At 41.0% G+C, this 19,479-nt stretch overlaps 2 protein-coding genes and 1 pseudogene across 6 annotated transcripts in view; 2 read left to right on the top strand and 1 right to left on the bottom strand.

The window, feature by feature from the left end:
• Nucleotides 1–3,411: 3,411 nt before the first annotated feature.
• LOC111073949 lies at nt 3,412–4,371 on the top strand (annotated as a pseudogene).
• A 3,897-nt stretch (nt 4,372–8,268) lies between these two features.
• On the top strand, nt 8,269–8,906 carry LOC121405367. Its single transcript, XM_041596035.1, has 2 exons — nt 8,269–8,496; nt 8,565–8,906. Exons 1-2 carry the CDS (start codon nt 8,269–8,271, stop codon nt 8,904–8,906), a joined length of 570 nt encoding a protein of 189 aa, XP_041451969.1.
• Nucleotides 8,907–16,470: 7,564 nt separating this feature from the next.
• LOC111073958 (zwei Ig domain protein zig-8) overlaps nt 16,471–19,479 on the bottom strand; it is a 57,267-nt gene continuing 54,258 nt past the window's right edge. For 4 of the 5 annotated variants that reach the window (XM_041595981.1, XM_041595982.1, XM_041595983.1 and 1 more), the window contains 3 exons: nt 17,755–17,998; nt 17,345–17,442; nt 16,471–17,242 (listed from right to left, as the gene is read on the bottom strand). In XM_041595981.1, the coding sequence (XP_041451915.1) occupies nt 16,956–17,242; nt 17,345–17,442; nt 17,755–17,998 (629 nt within the window). In that variant the 3' untranslated portion in view covers nt 16,471–16,955. Of the gene's footprint in view, nt 17,269–17,344; nt 17,443–17,754; nt 17,999–19,479 lie in introns of all 5 variants that reach the window. The other variant, XM_041595985.1, reaches the window with a different exon arrangement.

Raw genomic sequence — 19,479 nt, 5'->3', positions numbered from 1 at the left:
CCGAACACAGACACAATGGGTTGGGAAAGTCAAAGGAGCCCACCTGCTGCCTTAGTGAATTGTAAATGTCGTTCCGCCGGGGTATGCTCGCCGCGCCGGGTTCACAGAAATTTGTTAGGTTTCTGGCTGTGGTAGCTGAAAGGGATATATCGGTTCAATAATAAAGCAAGGACAAGTAGTATAGTAAAAGGGTTTTCTTTCTATTGGTCTTAATTGTACAGAGTTGGAAATAGGTTGGATCGTGGTGACTCGTCTTCCTTCTGGGTCTTCCTTCGGTTTTGGCTACTCGGCCGCACGTGGCTGTTTGCTGCGTCGGTTTGGAAGTCGAGTGGCTCGAGGGTACTCCGACGGGAGTATGGAGGCGGAGGTTTGAACCCGCTCCGAGGGGAAGATCGGTGCGGAGGTTTGGACACGCTCCGAGGAGAATATTGATGCGGAGGTTTGAACACACTCCGAGGAGAAGATTGGAGCGGAGGTTTGGACACGCTCCGAGGAGAAGATCTAGAGGTTTGGACACACTCTGGAGAGGATTTGGAGGCTTGGACATACTCTGGAGAGGATTCCGAGTTTTGGACACACTCTGGAGAGGATTCCGAGTTTTGGACACACTCTGGAGAGGATTCCGAGTTTTGGACACACTCTGGAGAGGATTCAGAGGCTTGGACACACTCTGGAGAGGATTCCGAGTTTTGGACACACTCTGGAGAGGATTCCGAGTTTTGGACACACTCTGGAGAGGATTCCGAGTTTTGGACACACTCTGGAGAGGATTCAGAGGTTTGGACACACTCTGGAGAGGATTCAGAGGCTTGGGCACACTATTGAGCAGAACGAGTGGAAAGGTAGATATTACCTTTATCATAAGATCCGCTGTAAAAATTCTGGTTTGTTAGGCCAGGGCTTTCCGAGTTTTACTGCCCCGATTCGATCTGGCGATCCTCCATTTATTGTCGGCGATCAGCTGTGGGTGCCCCGATATGGGCCTAACGCGTTTCGGCCCAGCTGTTAGTGTGATCGTGTTCGGTGCGCGTTGGTCACACTAGTCTTTGGCGCGCGTGTTCCTAGTTTGGATTTGTATTTAAATGTTAAACGGTTTTTTTTCTTATATATTTATTGGAAGGAACTTCATGGTTTTTTTGTCGCTTATAAATATGTGATAATATGATATGTGTTATGCTTATATGTAATAGTAATGTATGTAATTGTATGTGATTTTTATGTTGCAATGTGGCGCAGGCGCTTTGTGTGGTGGCGCTGGGCTTTACAGGCTGCTAAAATTAAAAAATTCACAACAGAAAAATTCAATTTGTGACACATTCCAGCACTAAGGTCAGTCGTTTGCAAGGCTTTTGGGAGCCATGCTTTTGTTTTATGTTTAATTATAATAATAAAATATAATTACTTCATCTGCATGCATCGACGAGATCCAAGTTTTCAACGGCAGGTGTTCTTAAACTTGTTTTCTTCTGCGTGTAAGGATCATTACATATTTATGTATGACTCGCGGTTCTGTATCTGCAAAATTGTGGATGACACGCTGTCTGCCGATTTGGAGGTGTGGAAGATGGCTTCCCCATTTTGTTGTATTTAAATTTGGATTTCACTGATCTCTCCCACAAAATAAAGTTATTCTAACTCGAATAGTGTCTGAGATGTAGGCGGTCACCAAAACAGACCGACGGATGAACTGAGAGACTTGGCTATATCGACTCAGCTTATGAGGTCGAAAACTCTTCTACTTACAAATTTTTAATTAATTAAATAGCATTCGTAAAACTATTTATTGTAGCCGATAACTAACCGGTTGGTGCAGATACAAAAAAACACTCTCCTTACAAATTACTGCTAACAGACACACATACCAAGATCTACTTGCATCACATGCATATAACTAATGCCCCATAAATCTTCATTCATTCGTTTCATCGCAGCGCCATGAGTGTCGCTCATGGAAGTCATTAACAGCGTTGCACAGTAAGGTCTTAAGCCATTTCAGCTTGCTAAAGCAATAACTTCTGAACGAATACGTTTAACCCATTTGCTTAGTGCTTATGTAAATATTTTTTTTTTATCGTGTAATATTATTTGTTTGACCCCGTGTGGCTGTACTTTCATTCAATGTTGCGACTCTTAAATAAAATAACCAATAAATGAGATAGTTTGAAATATAGATTTTTCTTTAGAACAGTCGAAGCACTAGAAAAAGTTTTTGCACTTTATAAAATATACAAAAAGCGGAATCATACGTTAAATCGTTTACTTTGTACATAGCCAGAGAGCAGAAGTATGTGAATACAAATTTAAAAAAAGGTTTGCTTATTAAAAAAATGGTAAACTTTATAAAAAAAGAACATAAAAATCATTTTTAAAAGCTCTAGTGTATTCAAACTATTCAAAGCGTTCATGAACTGTTTATTATTTTTAATTTTGCCGCCTGGGTTTGGCTTTGCCGTTACTGTGCTTTGTGGCGACTTATTCACGTCTTTTCACACATTTTTTTCCCTTTTGCTCTTCGTATGTCGGTGGGATACATCATTTATCATTGAAATCTTTTAGCTGTCATATTTCTGCTGCAGCTGAGTGCACCAGGGATGATTTTTCACTTCTCAGTCCCAGCTATCGCCCGACAGTCAATCGCATCAAAGGTATGACAGACTATCACACATTAATGTCCTGAGTCGTGCAATTTGTGGGCGGGAGTGGCGGCAAGAGACATAAATATATTGAATAATGAGTACCTGCCATGGAGCATGGAGTACGAGCTCGTTCAAATGTAAAGTCATTTTAATTTCCGACGGAAATAATATCGTTTAAAAATTGAATTTTAAAACACACACGCTCGCCTCAACAGTACAGTATCTTTGTGCTACCCAGAATTCCATAACTGTCAGTAATGAAAAGGAAATGACACAAAAGAATAATGAAAAACAGTAGCGTAATGCTTGAGATTGTGAACACACAAAAAAGGTTAATCATCAACTGCTTTCCAAGCTCCTCAGGTTATGCAAGTTTTGTTCAGCTTTCGTTGGCTTTACGAGACCACGAACTTCTGATCTAAAGACATGTTGCAAGTCAAATTAAATCTATTTGTTATTCTATGATCAGAAAAACAGAAAACTGTTTGAATTTTTATTGTGTCTGTATTTTTTGTTGTTAACACTGTTATATAAAAAAAGTGAATAAACTATACAAAATGAATACTTAATTAAAAAATTTGTATATACATGAACACGTCATTGTGGAAAACTGTGAATGTACCAACATAATCCATTGTAAGGTTGTTTAGATCAGACCTCATTCGTCATGCATAAATATAAACGGAGCTCATATGAAACCTACACGTAGGTGAGTAGTTGAATGATAAATAAAATCTAACTAAACAATAAGTGGTCGTTCTAAATGCAAAAAAAAATGGATCAATTGTGTTCGGAAAGTCTTGTATGTTATTCATATTTGTCATTGTATCGCATTAACAAGCAACAAACGCTTGCTGTGCTCATAATCGTTACTGATCTCGCTTCGATAGGCTCTTATATAACTTCTACTAGTGCTAGTAACGATGCAAACACAATTGAAGCTTCAAGTCTATCCAACATCTCCACTAATTCCGTCGTATGCTAAAGGAGTGAGATTGTTTATATATATGCCGCAGTAGAATCATCAATCACTCCAACTTCAAGTACAGGGTATGATGGCGTCTATTGAAAGGCTTACTCGAAGCTGCAGCTAGGAGCCCGCTTTTTTTGACTTCAAAAGTGGCAGACTAAATCCAATTCTCTCGGCACAGATTATATCAATACGGCTGTTGGTGATCCTACTTTTAAATCTGTTCGATGTCTGGAGAATGAGTTGAAAGCTTAGGAAAAGCACCAACATGTAGTCGAGACATACTTTACGTCTGTTCAAAGAGATATAACTCAGCGTAAAATTTTTGCTGAGTGGATAATGATGAAAGTATGTGCCAGAGATAAATACCAGGAGGAAGTCGTATTACTGGCTTTGAATTACATGGATCGCTTTCTTTCAACTAAATCAGTACGCAAGACCCACCTTTAAATTTTATCAGTACTTTACTTGCTTCAAAACTACTCGCACTTTCAGTGGAATTACTGGTCGTTTATACGGACAACAGCATATACAAGGATGATTTAATTAAATGGGAACTATACGTGTTAAGCCGACTGGGATGGGACCTTTCGTCTGTGACCCCTTGGACTTTCTTGATATTTTTATTAAACGAATGCCAATAAATAGTAAAATCATACCTGATTTAAAGTTAGACAATACGCTCAGGCCTTCATATCGATGGCAGCCAAATATTTTCCTTTATTGGCCCTAAATACTTGGAGTATAACTTATAAACTATCATAAGCCCTCGGCGGCTTCGCTAGCAGATATTTTTTCAAAGGTGTGTAACAAAAAAAATAAAGTGGTTGGAGCCGGCAATGCTTATACTTCTGGCGGGAAGATCAAATAACGGTTCGGTAGCGGAAATCATTGGCCAAAATGGAACAATCTAAAAAAAAACGAGAAGGAACGTGATTCGCTTCTTTGGACGCGACTCTACTTTTATAGCCGTAGTACGGGTCCCGTACTCAGTCAGTATGTAAATTTGTGACCTTATGATTTATGTAAAATTTTAAAATATTTTAATTTTAAATTTTTTGCTAGTCTACATCTGAAATGTAGATTCTACATACACGCGTTGAACAGGGCAAAGTGTGTGCGAGCGAGAAAGAGAATGAGTAGCGAGGTCTCTTGCTGGAGGAGGTGGGGGAAGCAACTGAAAATCAATTCCTTTATTCTGGCTATAATAATGAATCGATCTGATTCAGATACGACCATCTGGTAGATATGGTTATTCTCTACGATACTACGCTTTTACTTTTCAGGTATCTTTAAAATTGTGGCTGCCACAGACGGACGGACAGACGGACATGGCTATATCGACTCGGCTGTTGATGCTGATCAAGAATATACCTTATGGGGTCGGAAACGATTCCTTCTCTGCGTTACACACATCCAATTTTACCATACATACAATATAGCCCTTAACTATTTTTGAGTACGGGTATACAAATCATGTCGTCGGAGCGTTGTATAGGCTAAGGGTTGTTGATTCCCCACACAAATATGTATATAGATAGTATCGAGCAGTGCGTCGTCAATGTAGTCAACCTGACAAAAATGAGTTTGGCTGGTCCATTTTAAAATGCAAGTTTAACCCAGGAACCCCGGTTTGGATAGCTTGATCTGTATTTTTACAGATGAACTTGACTTTATAAGCCCCATGCATAAAATTGACTGTACCTGCACAAACATATACCAGACGAACAATGCATACCTAGTAAATTTAATAATCACTTAAAGGATTGAAGCAACGACATTTTACATAAGTTAATTTATGCTTTAAGGAATGCTTGAGGAAAATGTGTTAAACATTGCTTCATGAATATACCTACATCTAAATAGGTATATATTTACTGTACACTACACTAGTCAACACGATTTTTCCTCAAGGAACAAAACAAACTTTTTCTTAAAGATTTGGGGCTTAGAAATGGTTTGATGATATATTTTTTTTTTCTATGGCAGAACTTTTTTTTGAAGAATTTTTGAAAACTGGTATTTTTTTTTTAAGCTTTTTTCAGAGGTAGCGCTTGTTTTTTTCATGCAAAAATGATGATTTTTGTGCGGTATTTTTTACGAAATTTTGACTTTAAAAACCCAGGAAAAGTCGAAAAAAAATTATATCTTATAACAAGGGTTGTACATTTGGTACCTGATCGCGTTCCTTTGTTCCCAATGGGCAGTTGGGCTCGCAACCTTCCAAAAGGTATTTTTTGTTCATTTTTTTCATATTTTAGGTTTGGTTAACGAATTTTAGCTCCAAAGTCTCTCCATAGATTTTAATGAGCGATACCTTAAACTTCGCCAAATTAACGCACCTATACACAAAAAAATAGAGGACACAAGATATAATTTTTTTTCGACTTTTCCTGGGTTTTTAAAATCAAAATTTCGTAAAAAATACCGCACAAAAATCATCATTTTTGCATTTCAATGCTTTATATTTCCCAGACGGTAAGCTGAAATCACAAAGTATTTGGGCTTAACTTCTAGCTGTTTTAATTATCTTTTCAAAATAGCAAAGTTTTTTACAACCAGACGTAAGTTACTAGAGCTATGTGAAAACAACAAGCGCTACCTCTAAAAAAAGCTTAAAAAAAAAATACCAGACTTCAAAAATTCTTCAAAAAAAATTTCTGCCATAGAAAAAAAACCATAATTCTTTAAAAAATTGTAAATCCCCATATCTATCAGAAAAAGTCGGTTTGGATCCTTGAGGAAAAAAAAAGTTCGATTTTGTCGAGTAGCTAGCTAGCGGACCCGACAGACGTTGTCCTGTCTTAAATATGAATATTGATTTCGAATTGGTATAATTAACTAAAAAAATATTTCAAAAAGAAAGTGTTTATTATTCTAATGCTTTATGATACACAACATTCTTTGTTTTTTTTCTGGCGCGTATATAAATAGTTTTGTTGGTATTCCGACACGGGAACAGGCGATATATAACTGGCCAGCATGGATTTTCAAGATTAATGCCACAAACAATTGGCGACATTGAAAATGCTAGCCGCACTGGAAATTATAACCGTTTAAAGTCGAATGGCATGTCGTTCGATATCAAAGGAATCCGTGGAATCAAAACGTCTTCGTCTGTATACTTCCCTTTCAAAATTGGGTCTTCGGTGATGTTGTTCATTAATTTCTTCACAAAGACGTGGCTGGTTTATATTCCGCAACATAATGATTACACTAGTCAACACAAGAATTAGGCTGTGGCCCAAAATGACATTTTCTTATAGATTTCGGGGTTTACAAATTTTTAACGAATTATTATAATAAGCAATACCTTAAACGATGCCTAGTTAATGCGTCTATCTAAAACTAAAACTGTTGGCCAAGAATTATTTTTGTTTTCGACTTTGCCCGAGTTTTTAAAGTCGAAATTTCGTAAAAAAAAATACCGCAAAAAATTATGAAATTTGAATTTGAAAGCTTAATACAAAGTGTCTTTGTCGGATTTATAGCTGCATTTTTCAGGTTTGCAGAACTGCAAAGTTCTAAGCGACCAGATATAAGATACTTAAGTTATGTAAAAAATAAAAGCACTACCTCTGAAAAAAAACATTAAAACAATACAAGATTTTTAAAAAATTCTTTAAATTTTTAAGTCCCGAAATCTATCAGAAAAAGTCATTTTGGTTCACAAGTTCAATTTTGTCGAGTAGTGTTACCGATCCGATCTTTAGTTTTTTCTTTCATAAGAAACTTCTCCTGACAACAAAAAAATAACTAGCGAAATCGTTTTAGCCGTTCACGCGTGATGCCGTGACCAAGGGAAATAGGGATTAATTTATATATATATGTATAAATTAAATCAATAAATAATATTGTGTTGGATGAAAAATTGAGCATGTAACATAATACGGATGTATTGACAACAAAATGGTTTACTTAAGTGAATATTTTATCTTGCTTTGTTCGGTCCATATCCATGCTGCTTTAGCAAATTTATTTGTAAAGGTGCGTAGCAAAGCATGAGAATATGCTCATATTGCCCGGGCAATGATTTATATGAATATATATACATTTGTATATCCCTTTGCCTAGGCTAGGCGAAAATCCTCCAGCTAAACCCTCCCAGAGGGTGCCGGCCGGGCAATGGGCACTGTATTATCCCGGATCGGGTAATGCATTGCCGCTTGCTCTGTCCGAGGTAATGCAGTGTCTAGCTAAGGCCAGGTCCAGGTCTTCCCGATATAAAATTGGGGGAACTGAACCATGGCCATGGCTGGAGGTGCCTGGCGGTCAGGCATAAAATGCTAGGGGGTGGTCCCCCCGATAAATATTAACCACATGGAGCGGAATAAGGATCGAACAGGGACTGGGATGTCAGTCCAAACGTCGGTGAAAAGCGTGACTGCTACCACTGGCAGGCACGGGGAGGAGCAATCCTCTCTGCGTGTCGCCAGCGGTCACAACTCTAATATGGCGGGAGCAGGTCATATTAGTTTCAAAGCTACTGCCATCAAAACGCCTCACTGCAAGCTGAGCCGCACGGGTGCCGTGGTCGAAACAGACTCGAACCTGGAGAGCGTGCTCAGCGTAAGCAGAACGGAAGAAAAGAGCCTTCTCCGCTCGCCTGAACCAGGTACCAGCTCCCTGCGTAGGGAAGGGCCGAAGCGTTCTAGAGAGGGGATGAAGGCTAAGGCCCAATACAAGGCGGCCCTCAAAATCCGAAGCCGGCTACAAGGAAAAGAGGACATCTCCCAAGAGGAGAAGTCCAAACTAGCCTGGGCTGAGCAAAAGGTAGAAGAGGGGCGTCTTTACTACGCGCAGCTGCCTCAGATGAAGGCGACGAAGGGCGAATTCGCCAATAGCGTTGAGGAGATGATGGCCACCAAAGGCAACGCTCGATCGATCCAAGTGCCAAGGACACTCCGGCGGGCAAGCGGCAACGCGGGCCAAGTGTGGTTATCCCTCAACCTACGAAGACGAAGAAGCCCAAGCAGAAGGCCAAGTTGAGCGACGTGTCCAAGAGACACCTCATCGTGGCCCTGATCGACCGCAGCGACGAAAATGGGAAGATGACGGCGGCGCAGTGGAAACAGGTCCACTCCCAGCTGGTAGAATCCCTTTTCGCGCGAATGGAGGACGCGCCGGACGCTCCCATGCCCACCTTCGACGGTGCGGGATGGCTGAACGGGGTGAAGATCCTCAAATGTAATGATGACCCGACGAGGAAGTGGCAGGTGCAAGTGGTGCCCAAATTGGAAGCTCAGTGGGAGGGGGCCAAGCTGGAGGTAGTGGACAGGGAGATGATCCCTCCCTTCTAAAAGGCGAAGGTGCACTTACCCATTGCAGTCCAGGGGGACCGAGCACTGAAACTCCTCCAGAGGCAGAATACAGAGGTGCCAACGGCTGACTGGAAAATCTTGTATGCTGGTAGCCCATTACCCAATGAGGGGGGTCAGCAAATGATCCCCTAGATCAATAAGGACATCCTCTACCCTAGATTCGGGAAGATGGCATGGGGCGTAGGCAGTGTCTACCTACGTCTCAAAAAGCGCCGCCCCGAAGACAAGGACGCGCACACTCTGCAGGCAGGCGAGATGGAGAAGGACGTAGGTCTGGAGTCCATCGTGGAGGCCGCCCAGGATCTTGCGCTGGACGACTCTGATGCCGCAGAGGACGAGGACGGTGACCTGACTATAATAGTCAACCCGTCGGGTGCATTTGAGCCAGCCTCCCATGACTTTGAGAGTGCTGCAGCTCAACTTGCATAAAAGCAAAGTCGCGTCGGCGGAGCTCCTCATTGCCTTGGAGCAAGGGCCCGTCGACATAACTTTGGTCCAGGAGCCATGGCTTGCCTCCGGCAATGCTGTGGCCGGACTAAAGTCCTCTAATTACAATCTTTTCCACCAACCATCGGTAAGCCGGACCAGAACGGCCGTACTCGTACGAAAGGGCATCCATGCTTATCTTATGTCTCATTACAGCACTGATGACCCGGCTGCGGTGATCCTTGAAAGCGAGGACAAGCGCCTTATGGTAGCATCCTGCTACATGGCACACGACAGGCCAGCTCCACCGGAGGAGCCAAGGAGTCTGGTGGCGGAAGCCAGTCCGAAAGACCAGCAACTTCTAGTTGGTACGGACGCCAATGCCCACCATAGCGTGTGGGGAAGCCCCGATATCAACGAAAGAGGTGAGTCACTTCTAGACTTTATACTTTCCACTAATCTAGATGTAGCAAACGTGGGGGAGGAGCACACCTTCGTAGGCCCCACCTCGTCAAACGTACTAGATCTAACACTTGTAACGGGGAACAGTACTTTGGTATCTGGCTGGAGAGTCCTTGAAAGTCCTTGTTCTCTCAAGTACAAGCACATTCACAAGTACACAAGTACATTCAGTTTAAGTGCGAATTTAAACACTCCGAAGATAACTGTCTATAGCTCGCGACTCGTCCGGGCACAGTGAAATCCCCGGAAGAAATAGAAACGTCCCTAGAGACCCTCTCCAAGGAGCTACTGGATGCGTACCACGCAGCATGCCCACCCTCGAGAACGAAAAAGAGAACCAGACCTATCTGGTGGAAACCGCGACTTATCGCTTCAAAGAAATACCCTCAAAGAATTCTTCAAAATCGCCAAACTGGCGAACGACGAGATAATCAATGAGGAATACAAAACCCTACTCAGGGAGTACAAGAAGGAAATACGCAAGGCACAAAGAAACTCGTGGAGGAACTTCTGCTCCAATATCGAGAAAGTTCCAGAAACGGCCAGACTCCGGAAGTTGCTATCAAAGCAACCCGCCATACAGAGTGAGCTGAAACGAAATGATGGGCAGTGGACTGAGGGCAGCGAAGAAGCCCTAACAGCACTAATGGAAGCTCACTTCCCAGGATGCACCAAGGTCGCTGACGCTACAGAGCATCAGGACCTAGCAACTGAGGAACAGCACCCTCCAACAGATCTCATATCGTCTAAGAGAATCCACTGGGCTATAGACTCCTTTGCGGGTACAAAAGCACCTGGACGAGACGGTATATTTCCAGCCATGCTACAGGCGACCAAAGACGTGATCACCTCATGGCTCTCTGCAATATACTCAGCTTGCCTGAGCACGGGCTATATCCCTATTCAATGGAGGACCTTGGGGATTGTCTTCCTTCCAAAGGCAGGAAAGTGCAGCCATATGAGCCCCAATGACTATAGACCGATAAGCCTCACCTGTTTTCTACTCAAAACACTAGAAAAGCTGCTGGATCAACACATCAGAAACGATGTAGGTGGGCGGATGTCAACCAACCAGCATGCCTATACCAAAGGGAAATCGGTAGAGACGGCACTGCATTCGCTAGTCGCCACCATCGAAAATGCCCTCCAAAATAAGAAGTATGCTCTAGGAGTGTTCGTAGACATATCCGGAGCATTCAACAACGTGAATACGAGCGCGATAATGGACCGCCTAGAAGCGATCAATACACATCCCGCAATCAACTCTGGATAAAGAACCTTCTAAGTTGTAGACGGGTGTACTCAGAGTGGGGCACCTCTTCCATGGTGAAAGGGGCAAAGAGAGGCACACCTCAGGGTGGGGTCCTGTCGCCCCTCCTATGGAATCTGGTGGTCGACGACCTAATAAAGAGATTCGAGAGGAGAGCCCCAAAAATAACAGCTTAAGCATAATTATTACGGGAGTATGCCCATCGAGCCTCAGCTCTATAATGGAATCAACACTCAGGGAGATATGTGAGTGGGCGGGAAAAGTAGGACTCAGTATCAACGCGGACAAGACGGACCTCATCCTCTTCACCAAGAGGTACAAGGTACAAGAACCAGGCTTACCCCAAAAACACAAGTCAAATACCTCGGCATAGTACTGGACAGCAAGCTGACATGGAGACCCAATGTATTGGAAAGGGTGAAGAAGGCCACCATTGCGCTATATGCATCCAAAAAGATGCTTAGCAGCACATGGGGCCTATCACCTGCACTAATGCACTGGATCTACATTTCGGTAGTGCGACCGACTCTGCTGTATGGAGTCTTAGTGTGGTGGCAGGCTACAGAAAAGAAAACCTACAACAAGCTAATGGATAGAACTCAGCGGCAGGCACTGCTCTGCATCACAGGGGCGCTGAGGTCAACCCCAACAAAAGCACTCGAAACAATACTCGGAATCGACCCCCTGGACATCCACGCTTAACTGACTGCAGGTAAGGCAGCACAACGCCTAGTCGCATCAGGCAATATGTCGCTGAAAGGATTCGGGCACAGTTCAATAGGCCGAGACACGACCAGTATATCTGACTGCATGATCCCCCGAACTTGCCTGGACGTCAAAACAGCGATACACATGGGACCCGACGACTGGAAAGAATGTTGGGACCAGAATGAACACCTAAACATATACACGGATGGCTCCAAGATGGAGGGAGGAGTAGGTGCGGGCATATACTGTACAGACCCTGAAATAAGGCTGTCCTATAAGCTACCGGACCAATGCAGCATATTCCAGGCAGAAAGCGGCGGAGGTTGCTCGATGTACGGTGGTCAACCTGTTCGTGGACAGCCAGGCGGCGATAAGATCCATGCAGTCGTCAGCAGTCAGTTCCAAAAATGTCCTGGCAAGCAGCGAGGCATTAGATTTCATAAGGACGACAAAGTCAGTGCGGATATATTGGGTTCCCAGCCACCAGAGCATCGAAGGCAACGAGACAGCAGATGTGCTGGCTAAGGATGGCGTCGGGCTGGCGAACGACTGGACTGAGAACATGTCTGTTTCCCTCAGAACGTTTCAAAGCGATCTAGAGAGGCGGGCACACATACAGGCCAGTAGCAGGTGGAGGAGAACCACCAACTGCAAGATCGCGAAAACCATGTGCAAGGAGAGCAATGGTAAACTCAGCCACTACCTACTGCACCTACCACGGAAGGACTGTAAGATGCTAATGGGTATACTCACAGGTCATTGCCTGGCTGCAGCACATGCAGTCAAACTAGGCATCACCAGCAGCGGCAAGTGCAGGAAATGTGATGAATCTGGGGCTATCGAAACCCTGGAACATCTAATCTGCCAATGCCCGGCCCTCTCAAGGGCAAGCCCGGTACTGGCATCGCTGGAAGATGCATCCAAGAGGACGCCAGCGGAACTCTATATATGTATGCATCTCGCTTCAGCTTTCTTTTGCCTTCGCTATCGTTTCTTCATCTATGCTGTTCTCTCGCATTCTTTCTCTCTATCTATCGCTACTCGGCTCAGCAGCAGCCCGAGCTTCTATCGCTTCTTGTGTTCTCTCACTCGCTTGCATTAGGGCACGTGCGATTCGGCCCGAATGCCCTATTCAGTCTGTTATTGATCTTCATAACCTTCGTATCTATCGCATCACTTTATTATATCGGTCATAATGACGTAATGTACATACATACATATACATATGTAACCGCCTATATGCGGTTAACAATGGAAATTAAATTTTCAACACTAGATTGAACCTCGGTACGGCTTTGTTGCTGACAAAGTTTATCCTATTTAACATCACTCGCTCTTTTTTTCGGATAAACGTGTAAATTTATAATTAAACGCCAACACTTTTTCCTAGGCAATCCTGAATCTTGGACTTTGGACCAGATTCTTGCGGCTGCCAGCTGAATCCGCATCCGTTTTGAAATTCGTTTACATTGTGTGCCATGGACATTTTGGCATCGTGTCCTTGTGGCCTTTTTGCTTTGAAATCTTCCGTGTAAGCACTTAATTAGTGGTAACAGTTAAGAACAAACCAACAAAAACATGCTAAATATATAGAAAGACATCAACAGCCAATGGCTGGTCGCACCCATTTTTCAAATGGGACACATTTATTTCCTTTGACGCAGATTAGATTAAAATGTACACGGTTTTGCATTTTTTTTCGTAGTCAGCCCAAGGAAGAGAAGGAACTAGTTACTGGAAAGCCCACAACATTTGCGGTGTACCAGCGCCAGTGGTTTTTTCCTTTATTTATATACATACATACATATGTACAATGTACATGCCTACTTAACAGTGTGTCAGCAGACACTATATTAGTTAATGGATACGAGCGATTGTGGTATGCTATTTGATCATTATATTAAAGCATTATAGCAACTGGTATTTTATGCAAACTTATCAGCTTAAATTTTTGATAACTTTTTATAAATTTTGCCTAGAGAAGGCTTTACTGAAAATGCTCTGCTAAAAACCGCATTTGCCCCTCAGATAATAAACAGTTTTCCATCAGCAAGCACTAATTTTCAATACATGATGTCACGATGAAGCCTAATAATGTCGGGGGTCTTACACTGTACTATACACATATGTACATAAATGCAATTATTATGAATTAGTAACTAAGCAGCAGAGTAGGCTGCGTCTCACAAATAAAAGTATTTACATGCATATACAACTTGGCAACTTTCACTGCCTTCATCCATTTGCTTGCGGTGTTTAATTAACTTTCGCCGTGAAATTACTCAGAGAACTTTAAAACGATAAAACTTTTCCTAGCTGCCATTTGCCCCTTTTGAATTCTTTCTGCCAAAATTACAATATTAAATTTAGTTTCGCATAAAACAGAAAACAATTAAACTTCTGAACGCCCGCACATAAAACAAGGACAAACAACCCGCCCGTCCCGACTGCTGGCTTTTGGAACTGCATAAATGTTTGGCTATGATGAGAAAGCAAGAGTCCCGAGCTCGACCTATTTTCCCTGTCCTGCAGACAGGTGACGTGTTGTATTTATTTGTTGCTCCTACCTCGTTTATTGTGGCCCTGCATTGCTTTTCCGGCGAACAAACAGAAACGGCAGGAGAAGAATAATGTAAAACCGCCTGAGTGCAGGTCGAGCAGGGAAACTTTTCCGCTTTCCGCTAATGATTCAATCTATTTAACCGAGTTGGCCTGAAAGTTTACTTATTTTGACAGGAACAATGGCAGAAACAAACAAAAAATCACGCCAAAAGTATAAAATTAAGCAAAAAGAAGAAAATAAATTTGAATTGAAACAGTTTTCAGATTTTAATTGCAGCGGCACACGGAATGATCTGCAATTTTTTCCTTCTTCAAAATAGCTGAGAAGTTCTGCAATTAATGAAATTCGATACAAGGCCATACTTTTTTAGAATATTTTCGCAAAAATGTAGCCCCGGAAATTCCGCATGAGTGCATTTGCTCCACGGCAACGGTAAATTTAATATTTAAAGTCTTTATTTATATTATTCTCCACTACCTCTGATTATAAATCTGGTAAGGATCGCTGGGAATTCTTAAATTCCAAATGGTACATATAAGAAATCGAGCCGAGAGACTCCACTTCTACATGCAATGGACAAACATATTTGTTAAATCCAATGTGGTAAAATACTGCACTCTGCACTTTCTCTTTCTTTCTGACATTAGACAGTTGTCGCGAATCGTTTTCCCGTTTTGGTAGTCACAGTTGGTAGTCCGATGTACTTTTCTTTGAATCTTCTGACCCCGGAACTTTTCCGCGATCTAATCTAAAAAATAATAATTGAAACACGTTTCGGGGACTATAAATATAACGTTGAAATAACATTCCTCATTCTGTATCTAAATGATCACGTCCTCTACTTTCATAGGATTCAGTTATCTTCATATAACATATGAATCCGATATTTACGTTCTCGAATTATTTATATTTAAAGGGTTCAGTGGAAATTCGTCAAGAAACAGTCAGGCGGACATATGTACATATGCCAATACCTCTTACCTAAAAACATGTAATGTTCTTTTACATACTTACTGAGTATTCTATGAAAACCAAAAAAAATTTGTTTAAATCGATTAAATTCATATAATCATTTGTCAGCAATTTATTTTCAAATTAAGAGCAAACAAACGATGGCGGGGATTGTGCAAAATATTTATCAATCATGGCAAATTGCGTTTGTCTGTAAAATATTTGTATGAAATTAAAAGAGAAGCTGACAAGCGAGTGTGGATAATTATGATTTCATTTAAGTGAATCAACAGCGTAAGATTATGCGTGCAAAAAACACCCACACCCCGAGACACACATCCACAAACCACGTAACCACGTAACCACAAAGATCTGATGTTTATCTGCGCATTTGCGTTGTACGCCAGCTTGTTCCGAAATAAGGTAGTATTACTGTTGACCAACGCAACCTTACCAGTTCTTTGGACTCCTAACCTGAACCCCCGATGCCGCTTTTATTTGGCGAAGCTGCAAGGGAGGTCCGTTATCCGCTCAATTCGACCTCGTCTGATTCGACTAAATTTTTATGTATGGCTTGTGCTGTCGAGGTTTGAATTAAGCAAAATTAAATAAGGGTCACGCAAATTACTGCGGATTTGAAGCGAAACACGAAATGATCAAACAAAAGAAATATCCCACTCCAAAATAAAAAGGTGTGCAAATACATCTGGCGGTTGCGGGACTTTATTAAGTACAACTTTATATGGTTATGATATTAAGTAGCAACAGGGGTTGAGTAATATTTATAATATACTGGGTATAATGAAATAAAGTCAACGTTTCTCAATACAATTTAACAAAATTCTTTTTATTGTTTCTTACGAAGTATATTACATTGAATATACATATATTACATAGTTACATATTGTTTAAATTGCTAATGGAAACCCAAAATCTAACTTGAATTTAAATTAAATTCTACACTTTTATTTTCTATTCGCTTATATCGCAGTTGGAATCTATTTGGTTTATTCCTATGATAGTCTGTTAAGATTAATAAGAGTGAATAGCAATTAATTTAAGGGTCGGCAAGGGAATTACAATTAATAATATCCTAATAATAACAATTGAATTGTTTAATAAACAATAAAAAAACAATTTTTTTTTTTTTTTTAACTATCATAAATCATATACATTATTTAATATTGGTGTGGTTTTGCCAAGTCAGTAGTTTGCTTTTATATTCACACAGCTTAGTTTTCATTTACATTCGCTGAAAATTTCGCGTTCAGTTGCAGCTTTCGATCAACTCGATTTTTCCATAATATTTAAAGCTATTCATACAAATCAGAAATACGTATAATAACGTATTAGCTATTTTGTTTGTTTTTTTCAGATAGAAAATATAAAAAAGATACAAATTTTCGATGAACAGTTTAGCAGCCGTTTTTGTAAGTTTCCAGCATTATCAATTAAAGTTATTGCATGTAATTTATTGATTAAAGTCTTTAGTGGTTGATTAAATATATATTTCACACAAACTACTCAATGGTTTCCTTATTCTGTATGGTCTGGATCGTATGTTTATATTCATTCTTAAGTTAAGAATCGTCACTCTTAAATAGTCCTATGTACAATACACTTAAATATCCACATACTAAATTACTTATCATGATTCCGACAAAGTTTCCTCATGGTCTACCCGAAGCTGTTGCCGCTGAATCTTTCGGTTGACTCTGATCGCTTGCGGCTTCCAGTCCACTACTGGAATACAATAGTTGATATAGTTGATATGCAGAATGGATAAATTCGAGTAGGCGTTGGAGCAGTTGCAGGGGAGAAGCCATCGCACAACTAAACTGGCAACCAACGCCATGAGGAGAACCATACAAGTGCTCCGACTGCTGCTGGATACTCGGACACCTTTACTTTTCTGCATCGCCGCTGGGCTTTCATCTATCGGCGAAAGAGGGGAAAGAAAACTTGGCATTTATAAGACGGCAATACCATATACCCAAATCGAATTCGCATCTGCCCATACGCTTATTTCCTACTCACCATTGATGACATTGACCAGCACACTGGCCGCCTCCGCTGTGGTCGGCATGCACGTATAATTGCCGGTGTCAAGCAGTTGTGCATTAGCAATGCGTAATCTAGAATAAATTAAAGTCAGGTTAATGCAAAGCTTAAAACCACTGTACATCTTAAGTGCTTCCCTCTCCCAGATCAATGTTCAAAATATCAAGCAATGACCCAACTGGAAGCGAGCACACCTACTTGCAGCCCATCCACCTCTACGTGACATTTCATCCTCCTGTATCTCGGAATGCCTTAGATTGGAGGAGAAAGACACAACATTCCTACGCTTAAAATCTTTATAGGTGGACTTATTGTACTAATTCTCGAGTATGATGGAACTGATTTTTCCTAGTACATATATTTGTATGTTCATATGTACTTCTTACCTGCTCTGTAGCTTCTCGGCCAGAGTTGATTCCATCGAGATACGCTGCAAATCAATGGCCGCTTCATTCGGATGGGCAACAAACGGAGTTAATATGTATGGGCCGCGATACCAGTAAATTGGCCCAATATCCTGTGCCGATGTCGTTGGCTGTTTTACCACACATGTGAGCGTTATGACGCTGCCTACTTTGACGTACAAATCCGTCGGACCAGCAATAATCGCTTTGGCATCTGGCGGCGTCACTGCAGTTTGGCATGGATCGGAATGGAACAAGCACAAAATTGATTAATACCAGTTATAGGTGTTCTCTACCTCTCGCACAGATGGGGTAGGTGGGAGTCAACGGAATATGCATCGTGCGTCTAATCACTCGCTTGGCGAACGCATATTTCAATGGGCTTCAATTGATTTGGAGGTTACAGTACAACGCCACAAAATGTTCAAGCAAAGGAGCGCCATCGAGCGTGCTTTTGCGTGGACATTCCTGGAGCACGTGTGCTCCGGCCTTATTCCTCGGAGGGACAATAGCTGGGTCCCAGATTGCAAACTGTTAATGAGCAGGCTTCAAGGTGAAATCGATTGTGAAATGTACTTGAATCATGTTTATAAAACCCGCTATAATTCACCTAGATACACTACTCGACAGTATCCAAATTTTTTTTTCCTCAAGGATCCAAACCGACTTTTTCTGATAGATATGGGACTTCAAAATTTTTTAAAGAATTATGGTTTTTTTTCTATGGCAGAACTTTTTTTTGAAGAATTTTTGAATTCTGGTATTTTTTTTAAGCTTTTTTCAGAGTTAGCGCTTTTTTTTCACATTACTCTATTTTAAAAAGATAATTAAAGCAGCTAGAAGTCAAGCCCAAAAACTTTGTGATTTCAGCTTACCTTCTGGGAAATATAAAGCATTGAAATGCAAAAATAATGATTTTTGTGCGGTATTTTTTACAAAAATTTAAAAAACTCGGGAAAAGTCGAAAAAATATATATATATAAAAAACGAAAAAAAAAATGAACAAAAAATACCTTTTTGAAGGTTGCGGGCCCAACTGCCAATTGGGAATAAGGCAAACGAAAAAGGGTTATACATTTGGTACCTAATCGCGATCCCAATTCCTTACAACCAGACGTAAGATACTAGAGTTACGTGAAGCGCTACCTCTGAAAAAAGCTTAAAAAAATATCCAGAACTCAAAAATTCTTTAAAAAAAGTTCTGCCATAGAAAAAAAATTGTCATCAAACCATTTCTAAGCCTTAAATCTTTAAGATAAAGTTGATTTTGTTCCTTGAGGAAAACTCGTGTCAAGTAGTGATATCTATTCATCTAATCATCATTCGATATATGTACATATGTATGTCGAAGCTGATTTTTGAAAAAGCATAACAATTCAAATTATTCTCAAACTATACTCAAGGGGCCTTCGCCTTACCATTTTTATAGCAAAATAAATGTACCAAAATTGACATGGTCTGATGGCATTGTGATATTAAAATGCCCCCATAACGAAAAGTAATAACTGAGTACGGTATATAGAGGTTCCCGACTTTTTTTATACCTTTCATTCCTTAAGATCAAAAAACAGAATCCTGCTAACATGTATGTATACAAAATATTCCCTTGATCGCTATAAGTACGAGTGGGTATGGTATACAAATCAAAGCCTAAGTAAAATACAAAAAAAAAACACCATTAAAATCTGTAAACACGGACACACAATT

This window comes from Drosophila obscura, unplaced genomic scaffold, assembly GCF_018151105.1.
Source record: "Drosophila obscura isolate BZ-5 IFL unplaced genomic scaffold, ASM1815110v1 contig_9, whole genome shotgun sequence".
Classification (NCBI taxonomy): Eukaryota; Metazoa; Arthropoda; class Insecta; order Diptera; family Drosophilidae; genus Drosophila; species Drosophila obscura.
The sequence above is the reverse complement of the archived record's forward strand: the minus strand, read 5'-3'. Positions and strand labels throughout refer to the sequence as shown.

What these genes read in the sequence shown, in the direction of transcription:
- LOC121405367 (XM_041596035.1), top strand. Translation starts at nt 8,269, where the DNA reads ATGAAGGCTAAGGCCCAATACAAGGCGGCCCTCAAAATCCGAAGCCGG. An exon ending in GCAACGCTCGATCGATCCAA is followed by an intron (nt 8,497 to 8,564) that starts GTGCCAAGGACA and finishes CAACCTACGAAG; the next exon opens with ACGAAGAAGCCCAAGCAGAA.